Consider the following 23,863-nt stretch of genomic DNA (forward strand, 5'->3'; position numbering starts at 1 on the left):
CAGCCGCAGCTGAATGAAACCAACGGCATATGGTTTGTCGTCATGTGGTGCTCCTTAGAGTATTTTTCTTAATATTTGGCTTGATTAGTTAATTAACCAAGATGAATTCTGCAAAATGTTTAATATTCGCTTCAGGCCCAAGTGGGTTTTGTTGCATTGTAGAGGTGGTTAAGAAACGACCAATCCAACTTTTTGTGGCAACATACATGCTGCGTGGTGATTTTTTTTGGTGTTCAAAGAAAGGCAGTGAAATATAAAATAAAGCCATGTGACTATGCTCATGTGCTATCGTATTGCAGTGTTCTCAGTCGCGGTTAATGAGAAAGAACCGTGTACGTGGATTGCTGCGATGTGAGCGGCCACGGCTTTAGGCATCAGCTCCACAGTGTGTCAGCATCTTTGGCGGCGGCACATGGAGAGGAAGCGCCGTCGTCCCTGATAAGCGATAGGCTCGATTCATGGTTGAGAGCACTGCAATACAATAGCGCACGATCGCATTCACATGGTTTTATTTCATATTTCGTGGGCTGTCTTTAAACGCTGAAAAAAATCACCATGCAGCATGTATGTTGCCACAAAAAATTGGATCGGTCGTTTTTGAATCTCCTCGACAACACAACAAAACACACTTGGCCCTAAAGTGAATATTAAACATTTTGCATAATTCATCTTCGTTAATTAATTAAGCAGAATATAAAGAATACTCTAAGGAGAGCCACTTGATGGAAAACTATATGCCATTGGTTTCATTCAGCTGGGCTAACCATATTAAATCCTTGGCACAAATTATGTGAAACACTTTGTATAGACTTCTCACAGAATTTTCAAGAGAGCACTAAAAGGAATCTGTGCCTGTGTAGCGTAGCTTTCTTTGACTGCGCAGAATATAACCCAAGTCACTGTTGCCATCTTCTTGCAGTGCAAATTAACAGACTTCATGCTGCCAAACATTAGCGCCATGGCACAACTAGCTGACAGACACAACGTTGAAGTACTGAATGCAAACGTGTAGAAGCCTGTCTGTGGCCACTTAGATGCATGGGTGTGAGCTGAAAATTATGAAGTATGATTCTCTTATTCTGTTTGAAAAACATGTGGAGTACTAGGAAGGTCGTGACTGTAGTTGTATCTGTGGTATCATAAGGGTGCATTTCATGAAACACTGTAAAATGGGACAAAGTATACAGTCAATGACCAATAATACAGACTTGGAGACAACCTGAAAGTGAGAATAATCAGTCTGAAATAATAAAAAAAATTAAATTATGGGGTTTTACGTGCCAAAACCACTTTCCGATTATGAGGCACGCCGTAGTGGAGGACTCTGGAAATTTCGACCACCTGGGGTTCTTTAACATGCACCTAAATCTAAGTACACGGGTGTTTTCGCATTTCGCCCCCATCGAAATGCGGCCGCCGTGGCCGGGATTCGATCCTGCGACCTTGTGCTCAGCAGCTCAACACCATAGCCACTGAGCAACCACGGCGGGTAGTCTGAAATAATTGATTTGCCAGAAATCAAGTATGTTTATCCCAGAAGTAGCCAAAAAAGCCATTGAACACGTTGCTGCAAACACATACTTTTGCATGCAACGTGTTCAGTCTGTATTTTCTAAAGAATTTGGTACTACATTCAATAAATTATCAAGCACCAGCACTTGCCTTATGAACTTCTGAGGCTTTTCTTAGTTCGTCATTTGTTGCATATGACACTCTGCTAGCAAGGGTAATGCTGGGCCCAATGGTGCCTGATCTTGCTAGCTTTCTTTTTCTTGCATAATTAAACTGGCTACAGTTGGTTTTATCTATGCAACCTGACAGGCCCATTAAGACTGTTTCCGGTGCTGCTTTGCATTTGTTTCTGTTCTTTAGGTGTTTGCTTTCTTTTGAAGCTATATTCACTGTGGCTCCTGCTGTTCATGAGTTGGTAATGACTGTTAATGATCTGTGAAAAAAAAAAAAAAAAGAGACGCCTTCTAACAGTCACCTTTGTAGAGATATGCCAGTGGGCCAGCCATTACGTGGGAAGAACTTGAAATGTTTATGGGATAAAATAAACCACCTTTTTATTAAGAATGGGTGTTCTATGCTGAGTTCCAAATTGTAACATTTGACTTTTGAGTTCATGACAGTGGGATTCACTAACATTTTGTAGATTCACTAGCCCAGCAAATAAAGTGTAGCAGGCTCCTTTAGGTTTTGCATTCAAGGGTTGCAACATGCAATCAAAGGTCACTTCGAGCATAAAATATGGTTTCGTACCCCTTGGTCAAACATAAATAAAAAAACTATTCAACTTAAAGAACTATTACAACTCCGCAATGACAGCAAGCGCAGGTGTTCAGTTGTATGTGTATGAGCATTACTTGAGCAGACACATTTTTTTTACATTCTCTGAAATTTGTCAAAGTGAAGTTTGAATGTGTGTCGTATTAGGCACACCCAGCTACTTCTCAGTTAGACTACTCATGGTCGCAGAAAATACTGTGATGTTCTGAAAAAACACCAATCAGCTGCTCTGAATGCAGGAGAACATAATGTACCTAAGCATCCCAAAAGTTAATAGGCCCAGCAATTTAACTTGTGTTGAACATTTTAAAATTACAAGCGGGGAATATATGGAATGCAATCGTCCAGGTATTATTGCACATTAAGCTCTTGATAAGTCTTCCAGAGTTATATCCTTTTTATTTACCTTATATACAGCAGAACCTCATTAATTTGAACTCCAAGGGGACAAGAAAATTATTCAAATAAAAGAGAGTTCTAACAAAAGAGAGCACCTTTGAATATCACACTTGATAACGTGTGCAGTACAGAGTGCAATACAGTCACCGACCGATAATTTAGATTCAGTGGAGACCACCTAAATTCCTCAATAAATGGGGTCCGAAATATTGAAATCATCAGAAAATAACTCTGTCCTACAAGTGGCCAGAAAAGCTGGCCAACGCGTTGCCACACGCATATACACTCGAACCTCATTATAAGAAAACGGGATATAAAAAAATAATAGATATAACAATACAAATGAAATTCCCCTTGAAATTCCCATAGAGATCCATGTATTTAAAACCTTGTTTCAACAAAGAAAAATTGTCCTTCTAATGGATATAATAAATTAGATTTGTCTACGAAACCAAAAAAACACCAGACCATACCCCGCTGAGTATATCACTTTCCGCTGGGTAGGAGTAAGTAAGAATATGCTGAAAAAGTCATGTCGCCATATGCTTGACATTTCCTGTTCGAAGCAGACAGAGACTCTCAAGCAAGCAGGTTTTCCAGAACATGTGCTCGTGCCCGTAGCTGAAAGGATGCTGAAACGAGTCATGAACAGCCGCGCTGGTATTCCGAATGACAGACAACTATCTAACAAAGAAAGGTAGAAGGTGGTTGTGTTGCCCTGTATTCATTGGCTGTCACACAATCTAAAAAGGGTCAGGCAACAAGCCAGAGTAAAAGTGCTGTTTTTGGCACCCATGAAACTTTCACGCCTGTGCAAGATGATAGATCCCTGCAATGAGAGGCCCTCAGGATACACCACAAAACATAAAGATGGATACGTCTAACGAAAACTGATCTATGACCTGAGGCTATGATCTATGAGATCCCACACTGGTGGGGAAAAAGTTACATTGGTCAAACAGGGTGGTGCCTTAATGAATATCAGAAACACCACAACTATAAAGTTCAAAGAAAAAACGACAGTCTTCTTGCCTTTCACTGCAGGGATTACCTTTACAAGCCGAATTTAATTGCATGTTCAACAATAGGCCGGAGCAAGGACCGATACACTAGGCAAATCATCAAAGCCACAGCAATAAGACAGTTAGATGAGAATTGTGTAAGCATGCCTTCTCTCTCGCTTTCTAAAAAAGAAATTGCTTACCTGGAGAATAGTGTGCACTGAATATGCACATACCATAATGTGTCTCGTACATCAGCGCATGCTCTGTTTCGAAATAAATGAGCTGTAAGTAGCGACCTGTGTATCCTGTACCCCCCTTTCTTTTTCCGTGTCTTCTCACACAAAAAACATTTTGGAAATGCATGACCAACTTGTCCAAATCATCACTTTGACTAGGTGAAAAGGCTACTATACTTTCGGTTTCAAAGAGGTGCTGGCGACGTATCAAAATATAGGTTTTTCTGCTTGACTTGGTGGTCGAATGAGCACGTGGTCATGCAGGTGGAACAGCAAAAGTCTAAATTTTTGAGCGGCACACTGTAAGGTGGTTGAAATTTCTGCGAAGTTATGTGAATTATCAGTCAGCGACTGTACCATACATTTTTGTAAGTACTGCCTCAGAAATCATAGGCATAACTGCCAACCTAAGGACCACAAATTCAGGAGATTTGCGGAGAAGGGGAGGGGGGACAGGGTGAACCAAGATTGTTGCTATTTCTTTCCCTCTGGGCCACAGCAACATCAGGAACAGCTCTGAATGGTTGCCAGTACAGTTTTATTAGATGTCATGGTGCTCGTATTCTGATCAGAGACTGTGCATGCTTGCGTATATAATTAAAGGGGCCCTGAAACACTTATCCAATTAATCATAGAATGGCCTCGCTATTAAAGGTCTCACAAATCTCATGCCGGGAAATTTTTTCACATCCTTCAAGTATAAGTGAAGTTATCACACTGATGTACGGCTTTTTTTCTCCTTTCGTCTCCACTAGCCCACTGGAATTAACACAGGGGAGAAGTCAAGGGGGCAAAAATCAGCCCAAAAGTTTAGTGTCTTGGCAGCGAGAGGGTTTGTTGCGGCACTCTGTCACGGCTGCGGTAGACTAAGCTACAAAGCACGCCTCTGCTAGCTAGGAGGCCATGCACAGCAGGTGCAGCTACGTGCAACTGTCCTGTGTAGATTGGCAATGCAAAGATGAAATGTTTTTTCTGTCTTACTGAGATGGCATTTTGATTTCTTTAACCCAAAATTAGCAATGATAGTATTACTGAGAATGTTCTCGCAATCATGAAAACAGCCAATAGCTGTTGGTGGGTCCAGCTGCTAGTGATGACGCTGCATGATTATATTGTGAAAGCAAGAGCAAGAAATTTTTCGCCGTTTTTTGACACGTTCGCAGGAACCTTTTTTTACAGATCAGCAATGTTTTCTTACTATGTTCAAAAAGTGTTTCAAGGACTTTTTAAGGGACATGTACTATGTCCTGTGACAGTGACCCCTTTCCACTCTTGTATGCTTCACCACATAACAGACTTGTATTGTGGCGAAGGTGATAAAAAAAAAAAACCATTATGCAATGCATATTAGACCTTAGCCTCACGCACTCAACGCAGGTCTCAATCTGAAGCGAACACATTTAGGCCTACAGTGACCACACACAAACATCTATCTACCTAGACTATAATGGCAAATATTATGTGACTGTGCTGCATGACACAGTTTTAAAAAGCGAAGCTTTCTTTGCCCTTTCCTTTGACTTTTCCACTGCTGCTGCTGCTGTTTTGCATGCCGCATCGGAGGGTGGTTCAGAGCTTGTATATACATGGAAGGAGCATGACAGAGAGGAAAGGCGATGTGAGAAATTTGTTTAGACTTTTCCATCGTGTCTCATGTACACAATGCCCTCTGGAGCTGCCTCGGCAGCGCCACATCAGTCTCTTGGACAACTGTAATTATCCATGCTCCCCCACAAAAGAATTCCAGAAACTGCATCGTTTACCTCTCTACAAGCACAGAAACAGCACAGAAACAGCACAGAAAGCTTTGCTTACGATGATTCCCACCGTGCGTGGGATCTGCAGAATTGTTTTTTTTTCTTTTTTTTTTTTTTGTGGTAGGGTTGGGTCAGTTTCTCGGGAGATTTATAGCCATGTTCGTACATCATCATCATCATCATCATCATCCTGGCTACATCCACTGCAGGGCAAAGGCCTCTCCCATACTTCTCCAACTACCCCGGTCATGTGCTTCTTAGCACCCTCTGCTGCTTCACAGGTCTGACCGCCGCCATGGTCAGTTGCTTCGCAGCTGCTGGGGACTGAGGGCCGGGGTTTGATTGTCGTATTCATATAGGAGGTTGTGGCCAAGTACCAAGTACTGCACCAGGGTGGCCAATGTTCGTACAAGGGGTCAGAATTGGGGAGTCTCCCGGACAAATCGGGAGAGTTGGCAGGTATGTATGGGTCATTGAGTGAATGGGGCTAATTCGAGCGGGGAATGCAAAGAGAAAGGCAATCGCACTGGTATGTTCCAAGGACTACGTGCCTATCAGATGGAACCACAGCATTTAGTCCTGGTAATCTGTTGGCGATGTAGAATGCCCTAGAAGCCCAATTTTTCATTCCATCATTTATTTGCTTATCTGCTGAAGTATGACACATGATGACGGTAGGCTATAATGTTGATTGGGCAGCATTTTACTCCGTTTTTTTGGAGAGGCTGTGCATGTGCTGTGGGCCTAATGCGGGATGCAAAGCTTGGCTCAATTACTACAGTACGTATCATTATGGTAGGTAGTGACGCATTGGACATTTTGCCCTTTGGCTTGGGTTTGTCGAAAAGGCAGTCCGTCGGAGTTAGTAATTTTGTTGGAAATAATTGTTGCGGGGTTCTAAGAGTTCAAATTTACGGGAGTATTTCCCTATTCAAATACATGCAATGTAAAATATCATAATCAAGGCACTTGAAGTCAAAGGGCAAGAGAACAGCTCCTCGTCCCCAGTGCTTGCTACTTTACTTCTTCAATAAACCATTCATGTTTGAAGCAGTCACTGGCCTCTATAATTTTAACAATGGTGCTGTGACCAGGATACTAACTCCCCGTCCACAAGGAAGGTCAACCTGCAAAGAAGCAGCAGAGAAGGAAATGGCGGTGGAAGTGCAGATCGACCTGGATCGAGTGATGAGGTCGAAGTGAAAACCATAAGCATCAGAACGGCTGACTCACACGTAAGGCGTCATTGTTGCCCACCTAGAAATGAGCAAAGAAGTAGTAACGAAGAAAAGGAAAGTGCTTCACTCCTGGACCATGCAGCTCATCAACGCAGCCAAACAGCAAATTAATGATGGAGCTAGCAGAGAACAGCTCACAACGCAGGCACAGATTAAGGAAATAAGAGAAAGCCATAAGAGCGCCAACAAACAAATGGCTAAATTTCTAACAGAAGATAATGCCGAAGCTGAATTTGAAAGAATAATAGAGTATGTCATGAAGATAATGACGATCTTGTCTACAATAGCGTTCAGAATTCAAAAGCCTGTACAGTTGGATTTGAACTCTATTGTAGACAACATCGTCATTATTTTCATGTATACTCAATTTTCTTTCGAATTCAGCTTTGGCAGTATCTTCTGTTAGGAAATAAAAAATTATTTATAAGATGGGCAGCTCCTAAGAGTAGCAGCATGGGTATTCAGATTCATAGACAATGAAAGAAAAGAACATCACAAGAGGCCATTAATAATGAAAATAATAACGAATTTAAGAATGCATAACAGGAAAAGAGATTCTAACTGCAGAGACATACTGGATATGACAAACACAAGTACTACTCAGGCAAACAAGTGGCAATGCTAATTCAAGGGCTAAATCCTTTAAAATAAATGGGCAGGAAGTCTACTGTGACAGCCAAGGACTTATAAAACAGAAAGGACACTTGCACTACAGCCAAGGAGCAAGCCGGCACGCCATCGTACTTCGAAAGGACGGGTATCTCATGGAACTACTGATACGTCACGTTCATCAAATAATATCGCACGGCGAAGTTCAAGCAACACTAGAACAACTGCAGGCTAAATTCTGGACATTGCAAGGTCACCAAGCTGTAAAAAGAGTTTTAAAGAAATGCATAGTCTGCAAGAGGCATAACACAAGACTGGCCACTCAAACTGCGCCTCCCCTCCCAGCGGACAGAGTTAACGAATCAGGTCCATTACAAGTCACGGGAGTTGACTTCACCGGAACACTTTACGCAAAAAACAAATACGAGATTGTAAAACAATATGTAGTGATTTTCACCTGCACAGTAGCGAGAGGAATACACTTGGAGATGACTAACGACATGTCGACATCCAGTTTTTTACAAGCTTTCCGGAGATTCACTGCACGATGGAGTATATCTGCCATAATCTACTCAGACAATGCCAGGAACTTTACAAAGGCCGAGAAATAAATAAATGGAATGCTTGAAGCTGTTGGGCACGAATGGGTGAAGGATTACTGCAGTATATACCAAATACAATGGAAAACAATAGCCAAGTGCACACTGTGGTGGGGAGGATTTTACGAGCGCCTCATACGAAGCCTGAAGACATTGATGCGAAAAATCATTTCAAAAAAAGAAAAACAACTTCAGTCGAGGAGCTACGCACAATTGTAGCATAAGTTGAAAGAGCGCTTAACAAGCGACCATTAACTTACGTGCATGGCAAACCTAATGAGCCCATGCCATTGACGCCTGCAGACATCATAGGCAGATGGCAACAGCTTCAAGACAGACAAACAGGGCCATACAACGGAGAAGTTGAAGAAGCATGGCGAAGTAGATGCAAACTTATGAAAGCTTGGTGGAAGAGATGGCATCGTGAATATCTCAAGGAAACAGGAGCTACTGTCAAAGCCAACACGCGACAAGTGAAACCACTGTTCAAATGCAATGTGGTGTTAACTGAAGATCGGGGTCCAAGAACATTTGGACAGTGTGGCAAATTGAAAAAAAGTTACCCTGGATGTGACGGAATAACAAGAGCTTGTCTGCTTCGGACAGGCAACAAAGTATTTCTCAGAAGATCTGGGAACATCTACCTTCTTAAAGAGGTGCTTCAAATAGCCCACCAAAGCTTACCTCAGTGCAAGTTCGGTGAGCAGGAGCCTGTAAAATATCATCAAGTCACTCGAAGACGAAGAGCAAGAGAACAGCTCCTTGTTACGAGCGCGCGCTACATTACTTCTTGAATAAACCGTTCATGTTCGAAGCAGTCACCGATCTTGATTGTTTTAACTTGCAACGCTAACGGGACCAACTGATAAGTTATAATTATGCATTAATTCGAATTAAGAGATTTCAAGTTGCCTTCATTTCATTGTATTAGTCTGCAGCATCAGCAGGTTCTCAAAAGGAGCTGATCTACCATAGATGCAAGATTTGTGCCTCATATTGCAGAAAGCTGAATGAATACCCATCATGCCAACCCACTAGTTGCATATAACATGTGCAAATATGTGCCGAGACGTGACATTTTTTCAGAAATCTAATTTCGCTATGTCACTTCTTTCCTTAAAAAAAGAAAAAAGAAAACATAAATCAGAAGTGACAGACAGTATTAAAAAAATAAATAAAAAGAATACTGGGTCCACAAAGTGAAACTGTCAGTAATTTTAATAAAAACGCCATTTTAGCTAAGCAAATGCTGCTTGCGCCGGTGGTTTATGTGCTTTGGCAGACACAATCTTTGCGAACAAGTACAGCCAGCATGTAAATCACTGAAGTTAGGCTTTGAAACCTGCAGTAATGAAGAAGAAGAAGAAAGCACATTTCTGGCCAGCTGTATGTCATCTACACACAGCAAATGCTTAAACAAACACGGCGTATAAACACATTTTTGAAATAATGGAAAGAAGGCTGACACTGAAATGAAGTTCAAGAAAAAAAGTGGGAGACTTTTACCTTTTTTGAATTTCGTATTATGATGTATGTTTATGTTAAACATTTGAAAGCAATTGTATTCGAGGACAAGTCCCTTTGATTTGACACTTCAAAGGTGTTTATGTTCCAAAATATTCACCATCAACTTTGACACTCAGTATGCTAATTTCGCAGTCAGAGGGAAAGGAAGATGAACACACCATGTGACACAGTCGATAGACCTGTCACTGTCTGCAAACAGCATGACAACACTGTGAGTGCCCCTCCCATCTGCCGCGCCTTCAACGGGGGCTGCTGGTTGGCAGAAAACGTTCATGCGACCTGTTCTCTCTGCATAAGAGCACTGCTTATATATCAAATGCCGCGATTGTAATTCTGGCATATTGCTATTTTTTGAAGTTACAGCATCTACGAACCGTGCTTAGAAAGTATAATCATCCTCGTTTTGCCAGCACAACATAGCATGGTTGCCGAGTGCATGGTCCCCTAAGTTGGTATGTAGTGATTTCACAAGACTGTGCCTTTTCTGTAGATCAAACAGCCACAACAATTTATTATTCTTCGAAAGCGAACATTTTATCACACATGATGCACATTTTCACAGCGCTGAAATGATACTTCGCTTAAAGGACTGGTCTTCGGACAAAAATTTTTATTCCATTGTTGTGAAGGTACTCATTTACGCCCCATTTACACTGTAGCTTTAAACGATATACAAGATGAACTTCGTCTACAGCTATCAGCCATACACATCAGGGCGACTCAGTGGAGCCGTACCAAGTGGCAGCGCCTAAATTCAGATGAGGGAGGAATGCAGAAACACTTGTTACCGTGTTTTAGGAGTACGGTAAGATATCCCAGGTGGTCAAAATTAATCTGGAGTCTTTCCTTACAGTGTCCCCCATAAGCTGCTGTGCAGCTTAGGTATGTTAAACACCATAATTTAATTTTAATTATTAGTCAAGGTCATGTGAATGTACAAAGCAAAATTGTACAAAAGTACATAATCTGCTACGTGGTAACTTTGTTGTGTCTGCTGGCTTCCTTTGCTGCTCCCAGCTTTAAAAGACCCAACTTTTTCATGTTTATGTACATCATCACAGCATGAAATCCATGCCGTAAAGGTGAGTATAACAATAAAGAAGAAAAAAACAAAGTTTAGTTTTACTTAAGACCCGTGAGATCTGCATTAAAACACGATAATTTCAGAAGTTTGCCATTTGGGCACTCTCAGTGGTGATATGTACACACGCAGCTTCGGCAGAGGTCAAAACGTGGTAGGAGCTCATTCATAGTCATACCTTTCAGTCAGATTATGTTCAAATTAGGGTTTTTTTTTTTCTGCACACAGTGCAGATGGCACCGAGATACATGCGCTCACTAACATTGTGTTTCATTCATTCTCAAGTGTTCAATAATTACGCGTCCTGAAGTTCTATCGATGCTCAATCATTATGACTGGCCTTATTACAGACGACACATGTCCACAGTATCACAAGCAAGATGTATTGCAAATCACGTAGTAAACACACACGCACACACACACACGCATGCACACACACAAGTATATGTTTCCCTATGCAAAGATGAGTTACCATCATCTGATAATTTGACTTAGAGGACCCTGTATTATTATGTGGGTAATAATATCAGTAACATAAATAGCAATTTTCTAACCTATAGGCACCATACAGCTGTCACATGGCATCAGACAGTATAACGAACACCACCACCAATGGCTAAATTTTGTCTGTGAAACAGACAAGACTCTGAAGGAGAAGTGTTGGGCACATGGCACAATCAGTTTTTTGCCGTAGTTTTAGACAGTTCAAATTTTGTAAGTAACATTTCTGAACTTCAAGCATTGAAAATGCCATCCACACAACTGATTGCGTGCATGTGAGACAAAAGTGTGCAAAATAGACATTCAATAATGTGTTGATGAAAACTTACGAGGGCAATTTTGAACCAAAGATAAATGAAATCTATGCATAACTCAGACTTGCGGAGCATTTGCTCAGTGCCTCGGCAGACAGCAATATGTGACTGTCTTGCTGTTTTCAGCCAATGGCTGACTTTTGTGTTGCTATCACAATGTGATTGTGGCTTTCAGCTCTCATTATTTATCACTGCTAGGTCTCGGTGTACAAAGTATGTACGGATTTCTTTTGTGATGGCATGAATTGTAGTGATGCAAACAAAGGAAGAAGGTCAACAGCACACAGAGTTACCAATTTCTGACACAGCCTCGAGGACACAAATGCAGAAAGCTTTGTTTTCTGGAGAGGTGAAAATGCCCTTGGTGTACCATATTTATTTTATTTTTTTATTTTTATTTATTTCATACTGCAGACCTAAAACAGGTCCAAGCAGGGTGGTTAAACACAACAATATTACAATGCATTATTCAATCAAGTAAGGTGGTAAGACACAACAGTAATACAATGAGTCAATCAATTGAAACAGGCAACAACGAATTATTCCAGTCTGTTATAGTTCGGGGAAAAAAAGAATACTTGAATACATCTGTCCATGCAAAATAAGGTGTTAGTGAATTCGGATGATGGTGTCGAGTAAGCCTAGACGTTGTACTGAACAGATACGATGCAGGATTAATTGATAAGTCTCCATTAATAAGCATGGTAAGAAATCGAATTCTTAAGTGTTGCCTTCACTGCTCAAGGACTTCGATGCCCTTATCACGCATTATTTGTGAGGGGGAATCATAGCGAGAGAATTTAGAATATATGAATCGTACAGCTTTTTTCTATACCCTTTCGTACCCTTTCTGTACCCTTTCACATACTAGACACTTTTTTTTAAAAAACCAAAGCAAAGCATCTAATATGGAAGGCAAATTTTATTTAAACATAAGACAGTAATGAATAAAGATATTCATTAGAGAACTTTGCAGTAAATATACACGTCCACTATTTGCACAGTGTCGGCTTTCTGGCCTTCAGCCCCCAGAAGGTGTGACGTGTCCCATTTGTCGTGAGCAGTTTGTCATGCTGCTTCCACCAGTAGCACATGCAGACTTTATCAACACTGAAATGCTTTCTGGCAGCACGATTCCCATGCTCCACCACATACTACACAGCCTTTGACTTTGGCCGCATAGCTGGAACTACAGCCCAATTGCCCACAGCAAAATGCATGACAGGCAGAAAAGCAAGCAACAGACAATGCTGTCATGGAACGGTTGCACTTTAAGTAGAAAAAAGTCATGTAGATCCCATGCGCTGTGCAAATTGGTGTAAGCGAAGCTTTGATGAGCTGGCAAGAGAAAACGGTTCATCACGATAAGAAACATGCAGAGGATTTCGACAACGAACACATCCCAGTCATCAGTCACGGTGATGCAACTTTCAGAGCAAAGGTAAGTTTTATTCATAGGTGATATGCTTGAGCAATTGCTTTAGGTAAGATTTCATGTGAATTGGCACCAGACACGATGAAGTAGATGGCTGAAAGCGTTCCTGAAACTGTGAAGATGGCACATTTGTCAGCCTGCTTCCAGTACAGCCAGGGACTGCAGTGGTGCCATATGGAAGGAACATGAAGCCCACCACTGCCGCATATCTCTGGCTTGGAGATCAGGCCTATCAGGCTTCATCTAGAGACACAATGCCTTAGAGTGTGTGCTTATATTTGTATTTGTGCAAGTTCGAAGTGCAAACAACGCATCATTCTTTGGTACACTTTAGCGGTGCCTCCAGGACACTAAAGGGACAATGGGGACACCTAAGCTGATACTTGGACTGGTCCAGAGGTTGGAGGCTCACCAGGGCCTCCGCGTGCTTGGGGTGTATATGTTGTACAAGCGAGAATCAGATAGTCTTTGCCCCTACTTTTTATTACCCAAAATAAGGTACATATAGGTAACTACAAATATATATATATATATACTATTCTATTTACCTTACACTATTTTTCCACATAGTTCCCAGACCGGTTCAGACCACATGTCCCATCGCAGCACTAAATTTGAGGTGCCCCTGTGGTAGAATTCATTCGGCTGACTGTGGAACCACTGTCAGACTGCTGTCATGGCTTCATCATTGCATGTGAATCACTGTCCTGCCAGAAACTTCTTCAGCGGACTGAACACGTGGAAATCACTAAGGGTAAGGTCCGGACTGTATGGTGGGTGCCCCAGAGTCTCCTAGTGAAATGACCGGAGCTTTCGGCAGTTCTGACTGCCACATGTCGGCGTTCGTACGCCGTGGACGTGTGAAGCACAACCACTATCTTCAACAACCGGCAGATAAGGCCGGGCCAGTCCAAGAAAGGTCCACCGCTGGGAATGGTTAATTTGGCTAAAAAAAAAGGAGGGGGGGGGGGGGGCAAAGACTCTGATTCGCCCTTGTATGTTGTTGTAAGTGTTTTGTAAGTATGTGTAAGTATGCTGCAAGTTGTTGTTGGATGTTGTTGCAAGTATGCTGCATGCGAACAAATGTCCTGGCATACCCTGACCTCGGCGGCCCCCAACCCGTGGAATGCCCTGCATCCAGCTTTGATCCTCCCCGCTGCCCTTTGGGGGGCCCTAGAAATCCTGCACTGCCTGCTTTATTACAATTTCAACTTTCTTGAGACCTCTACATGCCGGAATATTTGTTTTTGCATGCCTAGTGCTTTCCAGCAAGCTCAATGGCACTGCTGTCACTGGCTGTAAGGGGGCAGGTTGACAAAAGTATGAAAGATAAGTGAGCTTGGCAAAGCTCCAGAAATGCTGTTGGCTGTATACGCCAAAGCATCCCGTGCCGGTGCGAAACCTCGATATGAAACCTTGTGAAAGTGACCGTATCGCCAATAGCAAAATATTTTTTGGTTGAGACAGCCAAGGACAACTGCCGCCATCATGACGGTGCACCAAATCTAGGGTTGTCAACTCTCAAGTGGACGAAGTCAGGACTGAGTCGCTAGTCTGAGTCTGTATGTGCAACCATGTTGTACACATTCTTTAGTGCTACCATATAGTGAGGTATGCAACAACAAAGGTACAGTAATTGCCTGGCTAACATGGCTGCCAATATACAGATATCGGCACTTGAACATTTAGGGCCTACAACAGAATGAGAACCACGACAAAAAACATAACCACCTTTATGTTTATGACAATGCAACAGGAGACAAAAAAGAAAAGTGCAACAGAGCTCTCAGGTATAATAAAACAGAAATGTGATTTATTGATTGTTATTCAGTAGAAAAAATGCAAAAGTCCTGACAGTTGGTGGTCATGACTGGGTCAAGTAGGGAATCAGGGCTTTTACTTAAAAGTAGGGATGGTCCTATTAAATTCAGGACAATCAGAAACCCTAACCAACTGCAAAGATGTAGGGAAAGAAAGCTATGCTTTAAATATATATAAGGGTACCATACTGCTCATGGTTCCCTTGCTTCTAGATGCAAAACTGTCGGCAAATTTTTTTTATTGGTTGTCGCATTGGCACTGCAGAAGACAGCATTCATTTTTCTGCCAAGAGATGGCTCTCATGGGATGTGTTATCATCATCGGCTAGAATGACTGAAACGGAAAACTTCAGCATGCCTGTTCGTCCGTGAGACTAAGCAGGACTGCACTAGACCAAAGTTTGGATGCGATTATTACAAGCAAGAAAGCCTAATTTTGAAGAGCAAGATGGTTATTGTGCCAATGCATTCATTGTGCAAGTAAAATATGGTATTCACAACTAAAATGAACTTCAGGGAGCACTGAAAAATCTGGCTACACTCTGCAGCATGGCGGATGCACCGAGGTCTTCACATCCCTGCTACTGCTGTCTTTGATAATTTTCTTGCAGTGTGATGTCAGCTTTTGTTGTTTTGTGGAAGGAAAGCTTATAGTTGACACCAAGCACCTCTTTTTAATCAATATACGAGGTACAGTGGGTAATGAGGCTGAAGTGGTCATGCTGCATGTGCAAACCTCTGGCATGACTGTGTACCCGCACACAATTCTGATTAAAATCACCACTTCCGAGACCCATTGGTCATTGAAGCGAATTACTCCTGCACTTGCTGGATTCTCAGAAAAGTACAAGAAAGATTCTGCTGTTTTGATTTATGGTTAAGGCGTGAATATAATTTGGCATTTTGAGCGTGCAATCCAGCGCCCGGCCGAAAATTTGCTATCTGTACAGTCCGGCATGTTGAACGTGGCTCGCAGCAGTGCAGCAGTCAGCTCTAATAGCTGCTGCCACTGTGCATGTAATAAGTACGTGACCAGCGAGTGTTTTTTTCATTTGGCAAAGGCGCAAACTCTGCAGGCTCTCTATAGTCTAAAGAATGAGCTAATCTAAATGTGAGCTTTTCACTTTATAGTGAGGCCTAGTTCAGCATGCACTTTTGTGTTCTGAAAACTTCTGTTATCTATTTTACATTCAAGACATGCACAAGCTGACTGCTGCTTTGCTTAGCTGTGGTTGTTTCAGTAGGTTGCCTACTGTTTCTCTCATAGAGAATAGAAACGAGAAAAAAGAAGCCAAAGGATTTGCTTACAATAAAAAGTGCACATTTGCACACCATGTGCAGGTTTGGCTTATGGTGCATGGCCTGATGGTAACTGATTGCTCCCCACAAGCTCTCTTCATACCACTGCCTATGGCTGCTGTGTAAACTAATGAAAGAGAAAAATCTGCTTCTGTGTAAACCAACATTAACTCATCTCTTGCATGAATCTGACCTTATTTGGCACGTTCCTCTATAGTTGAAGTATCCTGCGTTTTAAGGGGGCACTTGAAATAACTTTATTTTTTAAACAATTTGAATAAAATTTGCATTGTTAATGCATTTCTACCAGCTGATTTCAAAAATGCAATTATTTTCCTATAATAAAATTTTTTTATGATATCCAGAACAGGATGTTCTCAGTTTGGGGCCTAATTAGCTAATTAACAGCAACTTGCACTGTACCGTACGGCACCTTGATACGTTTCTAGTATTAAGGTGGGCATTTATTATGACCAAGTTTGACAACCTTGCTTCAACCTTGACAACCTGCTAGCCTTGCTTCAAAATGGCCTAAAACAACAATTTATAGCTTATGTCCAAGACCCATTGGTCTCGGTACTATGAACATTCAGAATCGATTCCATGTGCTGTACTATAAAAATTTAGTATGCGCCCCCCCCCCCCCCACACACACAAACGTTCAGAATCGCCAAGGTAAATTCTGCATGTCTTGTTTTTAGAGAGAGAGTAAAACTTTATTCAATGTAAATAAAATAAGGCACAATGGTTGGAGCCCCTATTCCAGGGCCCCACTTTGTTTTTTACAAAACATGCAAACTTTACTTCCACAGTAGGGAAATTTCTTTTTTTTAAATGAGCTTTCATAATGAAAGTGACGAGTCGTAGTTGCCATTTGCGCTTCATTGACTAGAGATATCAAGCACACAGTGGCGGTATTCTTCAGTGATCACTTAAGATACTGCTAGCACTTTCACAAGACTCTGCATTGAACTTGTAGAAGTATGTGGCCGACAGCATTTCTGGAACTGTGCACAGGCACTGTGCCAGAAATGCTGGCGGTTGATTATGCCCACATATTTCATGCCGAGTCGGGCAAAATCTGGCGAAGGTGCTAGTATCTCCAAAAATTATTTGCTGAGAATACCACTCTAGATCGTAGTCGAGTACGAAATGAACCAACAATGACCCTCACAACAACGTGCTCCGTTGCTGGCACTGACACTGCATCTAGTGAAACCAAAACGTGGTTTTGGTTTCGTATCTGATTGTAATACGCATGCAATCTTCCGACCAATTTTCTCGGAATATGCTCGTTATGTTCAAGTAAATATGGTAGTTGTGTGCTTATTTTCAGTGTTAATTTTCATTAATATATTTGTTGCATTTTTTTTTCTAACCAGCTGTTGCAGCTCGTACAAAGTTTGAATATCACAGTAGGCAGTGCAAGCATACACAGGCGTTGAAATAAGAGACATAACTAAGCTTTGGTAATTTTGCTACTGGCTTTGCAACAGCAATGTTGCACTGTGTCTGTGTTTTTTTTTCTTTTTGTTTCTGTTGTCTTGTGCTGCCCATGTCAGGCCGCATTACCAAGTCGCTCAGCAAACCACCATTCTGAAGTAATGTTGAGACATGTCAAAATCATTATCATAAAAATTTGCAAACAAGAAGCAAGAGACACACATAATGTGCCGCACTCAGCAAGTGTGCTTAATGGTACGAGAGGTTGGGCTTGTTTTCACATTGAATGTACTATTGATGCAATGTTCTGCGTCTCAATCATGAGCCTTGACCTCAAAAACTTGCAAATAAATTGTGTGGGCAGCTTTAATATAGTTTGAGACCTGTAAATGTTTTAAAACTACAACACAACATGCTGTTTATTTGATACAACCATAATTTATTATATGACTTTGTTAATAAATTACGACTTTGTTAATTCAGATACGACTTCCTTATAACGAGGTTCAACTTTATATATTTTTGTGTGGCTCATATGCGATGGAACTGTGTTAGTTTTGTTCTTTATGGATGGAAATTATTGCTGCCAGGAATTGCACAGGCAGAACTGCAGCTGCCTATAACACTGCTTTATTTAAATTTCTACTAATACTTGAACAAAATGCCATTAATTGTGGGCAAATGCAGAATAGCCATCTCTTTAAAGGGGCCCTGAAGCACTTTTTGAACAGTAAAGAAAATGTTGCCAATCTGTTAACGAGGCTCCTGTGAATATGTGAGCCAAATATCATTGCACTGCATGCCGCAGGAAATTTACAATCTTGTGCCAAAAGCGGTGAAAAATCGCTTGCTCTCACTTCCACAATGTCGTCATGTAGCGTCATAGCAAGCAGCTAGACCTTTAACAGCTATAGGCTGATTTCGTAATTGTGAGAACGTTCTCGGTAATACAGTTAGTGCTCATTAGAGTTAAATAAACAAAAGATATATATGTCTATAATCTCAAAAAGAGAGAAAAATAATTTCACAGAAAAAAAATTTTATCTTTGCACTGCTGGTCTAAACACAATAGTTGCACATTGCTGTGTCTGCTACGTGTGGCCTCTGAGATTAAAAGTGCTGCCTAGATACTGCAGCCACTATGGGATGCCACCATGAGCTGTCTCGCATTCAACTTTTGGACCAGACCAGAGGGGCAATTCTCCCTTGTGTCCCCTTGTCGTCTCCCCTGTGCTCCTTCTAGCGCACTAGTGGACCTGAATGGAGAGAGAAAGCTGCTCATTGGTTGCTTATGCTCAAAGGATTCAAAATATTTTGCAGCAGGAGATTTATGAGGGAATGTAATTTAATTATGGTGTCATTATATGATTCGTTAAAAAGTGTTTCAGGGCCCCTTTAAATGTTTTAGCAAGTGCAAATTTTTTATTAAGGGTCTTAGCAGAAACAAAGCTTGCTATGATGTTCCGAGTTTACTATTTATTCAGTCAAGCCTGTGTAGTGGCTTTTTGACCCTGGCTCTCAGCATCCCAAATGTTGGAATAAAGTTTGATTTGATTATCGACAAAGAACAGCCCATACAAAGGCTCAACATCTACACAGCATTTTTTTTTTTGTGTTGCACTGTCATGTTGAGGGTGCATGTATTGCTCCAGGTGAATCATGGAACATTAAGTTCCTGGTAATTCTTATAAATTTTTCTCAACACACTGACTAGCTGTTGTTTTAATTAGGGACCAGTAGCAGTACACTGTACTGTGTCCTTTTCATTAGGGCTGCCAACTAGAACTTCTTTTGACAACAATCAACCTTGGACAATGAACAGTCTTAACAATCCAAAGCCACAGCTAGGCTACAAGGGATGTCATAGTGAACTTTCTTGGATTAATTCTGACCAGGTGGAGTTATTAAAGAGGCACTGAAATTTTGGTGCATGGATGCTTTTTCATTCTGTCTCCATGTCAACACAACTGTTACAGCCTTAAATCGAAACTGTGACCTGTTTCAACAGAAGAATGCCACATCAAGTGAGCCACCAATGGCAGGTAAATAAAATCCAAGAGTTCCAATAATAGCAAATTATAATCAGGATTTAGTCACCTGGTGGAGAGCAGCAGCTGAGCAGACGGTCATCACGTAAAGAGCCTGTCTCTGAGAGTGGACCCTCATCTTCCTCAGGAAGAACTCTCTCCCAGTCTGCACCCCACAGTCGGCCCTGTTGGAGGGGCAGCACAGTTTTACTGCAGCCTTTGTTCAGCAACAGACAACTCAATGCATGCAAAAACAGGAAGGCAGAATCACCTGTAAGCTTAGAGAACATGTAGCACCAGTACATGGCTTAACGTTGTGTAACATGATTACTAATGTTGCACTACTCAGTGGTACTGGCCACTTTCATTAAATACTAAGCTCAACACATCTTTTAAAAATTTCTATGAAAATTACTCTACTTCACCATTAACAGAAAACATACAACATTAGTAGGAGGGTACAGTAATACTGTGAGATGTCAGCATTAACATTTACCTAGCTGTACCCTGCCACCTCAAGAAAAAAAAACATACACACTCCCCACATCAAAGAAAGAGGTGTCGAAAAAGATGCTACTATGTTTGTCTCACTGTTAGTTTCATTTTGGCTTAGTTCAAGGATAAACTAAACTGCATTACCATGACAGGATAGCAGCCTCTTATGGCTGTTCAGTTCGAGATGTGTGATGGCAATCGTAGACTACATATTCAACAGCTCTTACTATCATTACATCCATTATCATTCAGAATAAGAATCAGAATCGGTTTTACTGTGATGATTAGAAAGATTACAGGATTCTAATACACAGAAGGAGGTCCCGAAGTCAAAAACTGCAATGGGACCTCCTTTGCAAACTAAACATAATAAAATACAGATAACAGCAGTTTCAACAAATCATTAACAAGGAAAAATTACAGGTTTTAGTATGACTAGTATATTGAAGAACTAAATGTGCATAAATAAGAGCAATATAAAAAAGCACATACACAGCATAATTTGCGAACTCGAATATACAATCGATCCCGGATATATCAAGCTCGAAGGGGATTGCGAAATAGTTTGATATATCGATAATTCGAAATATAATATATGCATGTCAAAAGCTTCTCTAACAACTCCACACATCTCAAGGCAGTTTCCTGATGTCGTGGCTAACGGGAATTTACCGATCTGTGCCTCCAAGGCGCGTAAAGAAACAAAACCACAACGCGATGACCAGAGCACTTTATTTCGGAAGAAAAAAATCTGTGACCTTTGCTTGCTTTTTCTTCTGCACCAAAGTTCATTAGGCTGTCCTCGAGCTTGTTGACAGTGTCCAAATGAGAAAGGCTAGCTCCTTCCATTGTGCCAGAACAGCGGCGAATGATGCTGAAAGCTGATGCAAGTTCAGCTGCAGTGCATGGTGGTTGGTCCTCTTCGTTGGAACCTTCACCGCTGCTCGAGTCTGCATCCTCGTCACCCATGATGTCAGCCACAATCTCTGCATCAGCGCAATCCGCTACAGCTTTCATGCTGTCGTCAGCGCCGACGAAATCACGTGCATGCCTTCTCGACCTTGTCAAAGGTTGGGACGTACACACGACACGCTCCAGGGCAACTGGACTGCTCTGCCTTCAGCTTAACATCGGCTTTGTTCTTGAGGATTGTACTCGGGGTGTTGCGAGGAATTCCAAACGCCGCGGCGGCCAACAAGTTTTCTCGCCAGCCTCCACCCGTCGAATGATGTCCGCCTTTGTTGAAAAATCCAAATTCTTGCGTTTTTTTGCGGCCATGGCTCCGGAACACGTGCCAAAAGCGGAAAGAAAAACGCACTGCACCACACGAGTCTCAAGCCTTCGCGTTGGCCTCGTGAATAAAAGGATCAAAGTGAATCAAAAGACGCACCGCGCCACATCTTCGCACAACTACCACAAGCCCAAGCTGCACTGACCTCGTTCGTCTCGCTGCGCCACCGGTGTCAGCCAACCAAAACACAGGAAATGGGCGCCTGCGGTCAGCATGGTTTCTCCTTCCCGCTTCCCTTTCACACCCAATCACACTCCAAGTGCACCTCGTCACGTGCCTTTTACCCCCCCGCCCCTTTCTCAGAGTGCGGGGCGGCGCGCGTGAGATCACGGGAACATCGTGAGAGCTTCGTGAGGAGAAGCGCACTTGCGGGGGTGGGATGCAATGGGAGAAGCGCACTTGCCGGGGTGCAGCTCGGCTCGGAGTTCGATACATCAATATGCCAGTGCACGGGAGTTCTATATACGCGAACAATAGCGCTATACTTTTGCATGGGATTCACAAGGGGATTTTTTAACTGTTCGATATAGGCAATAATTCGATATATCTGGGATCGACTGTATATGCATGACAAGCACATAAAAGAGAAACCTAATGGTATGACAATGAAAATGAAATGAAGATACCCTGAAAGAATGGTTGTGAGTATGAACTAAGCATCAGTATTCGACAGAATATATTCTTTTAGTTGTTTCTTGAATTCATTCAACAGCTACTACTATGGGTTCATTATCATGACCATGATGCCAAAAGTTACACTGCCACTGCCAACAGTATGAACATCAATATGATCCAGATGTAGGATTTTTCTCATTACAGGCCTAGCAAGTCCCTAAAATTGCTTTGCTTTCACTTTGCTTTCACCTTTGCTTTCACTTTGTGCAGGAACATGTTCACAAACATTATGTTAAAAAAAAAGTGCGTTATGCCAGGTGTTTTAGCACAATCTTGAGGGATATGCATTGGCATTTCACTTACAACTTTTCACAGAAAGCCTTCTTTGTGCACTGTGGATTTTGCAGAAAATTATGTATTTTGCGATAAATTTTGAAGCTGAATGCATATCTTGAAGTGGTAGAGGTTTAGGATCCCTGTGAAGTGGACAAGCCTTGAGCACTGATCAGCTTCGATTCCACAATCTGCCTTTTTCATGTTCCTGCACTGCGCTCTGTTGCATGCTGCTGGAAACATTTTGGGAGGGTGCCGGTGCTTTTACCGATTGATTTGAGTACCTGTGCCCATGTTGAGGGTGCGTAGATTGTGCGTCTCGCGGATCGCAATTAATTAATGGGTTTTTCAGGCACAGAATGTCGTTCCTGGAAGGCATGTAGCACTCACAGACTACTGGGTTAGCAGGCCCAAGTGCGCTGTTGTGCTAACAGTGTGGCCAATTAAGGCATGCTTAGTTCCGTCAGGCGATGTGGCTGCCTTGGAGTTTGTTATTGCTGATGTCTGCTCTTCCACCTCGCTTTTTGTATTTCTTTTACACTTTCATTAGAAATTTCGCATATTCAAGACGTCTTCAACCACAGCCTTCCATGTCAAATTTGCCAAAGTGGTGCATTTGTTTACATCGGCACCTACAGCCACAGATTGTTGTCAGCTTCTGATGTTGTGGAAACTGCACATCGCTAATGTGAAATAATGACAAAACATAGCAAAACATACATACCTGCGCATATGAGCCGTATTCTTCCACCCTGAGACGAGTCAATATGAACAGCCGAGCCACTTAAACAATGGCGACTGTGATCCAAAACATGCGAGTATATTACGGGCTGTTATTACTGATTATCGCTTTTCTTTAACTTCATCATACTTAATCTTTGTGCGTGCCATAAAGTATTATTAGTAAAAACTGTGTTCGGCATAAACGCTCACTTATATGTGTAGTTCTCTCGCAAAAACACGGATGCCATTGCTGACACCGTTGGTAACTAAGCGAGTTTATGCTACTGTACCGAATGCACAGTCTCTTGTTTCCCGTTTGACGTTAAGGTAAACAGTGATTCTCTGGACTGAAGAAATGCGTCAGCATAACACGTACAGACCCACCCATCTACGTAGCAAATGCGACAGGCAGCCTTCAGGAATGGTAACGTATAGATGTTGGCACAGCGTTATGTTGTGGCTTGCCACTTATTGTATGTGCCATGTGAAGGCAAGAGCAGTTGATATCAAATAGCTATAGGGCCACAAATGAACTATAAGAACAGTTTCCTTCGTGCTAGCTGCTTATATATTAAGTTCAGGTGCACCGGTAGTGGGTTCACGAACTCGAGGGGCCAAGTCTAATGCAACCTTCGCTAAAGAGGATCAACATTGACTCAAACTTCATGTTCACAGCTTGAGAGGACTAAAGCTTGAGCATTTCAACTTCAAAGGCATGTTTCAACTCACTTTGAGCGCGATTAATTATATATACAAGCAAAAGCGCTGCGGCTATCACACTGTCAGTTTGATAGCTGATCACGTGGGGTTCGGTTGAGTGATCATGGT

The 23,863-nt window shown here is 41.9% G+C and overlaps 1 protein-coding gene across 3 annotated transcripts in view; it reads right to left on the reverse strand.

Moving 5' to 3' along the window:
* The window catches only part of raskol (Ras GTPase-activating protein raskol), a 199,175-nt gene that overhangs the window by 169,551 nt on the left and 5,761 nt on the right, over window positions 1–23,863 (reverse strand). For all 3 annotated transcript variants that reach the window (XM_075699424.1, XM_075699434.1, XM_075699459.1), the window contains exon 3: window positions 19,649–19,763. In XM_075699424.1, coding sequence (XP_075555539.1) covers window positions 19,649–19,763 — 115 coding nt within the window. The remainder of the gene's footprint in view (window positions 1–19,648; window positions 19,764–23,863) is intronic.

This window comes from Dermacentor variabilis, chromosome 1 (assembly GCF_050947875.1).
Source record: "Dermacentor variabilis isolate Ectoservices chromosome 1, ASM5094787v1, whole genome shotgun sequence".
Classification (NCBI taxonomy): domain Eukaryota; kingdom Metazoa; phylum Arthropoda; class Arachnida; order Ixodida; family Ixodidae; genus Dermacentor; species Dermacentor variabilis.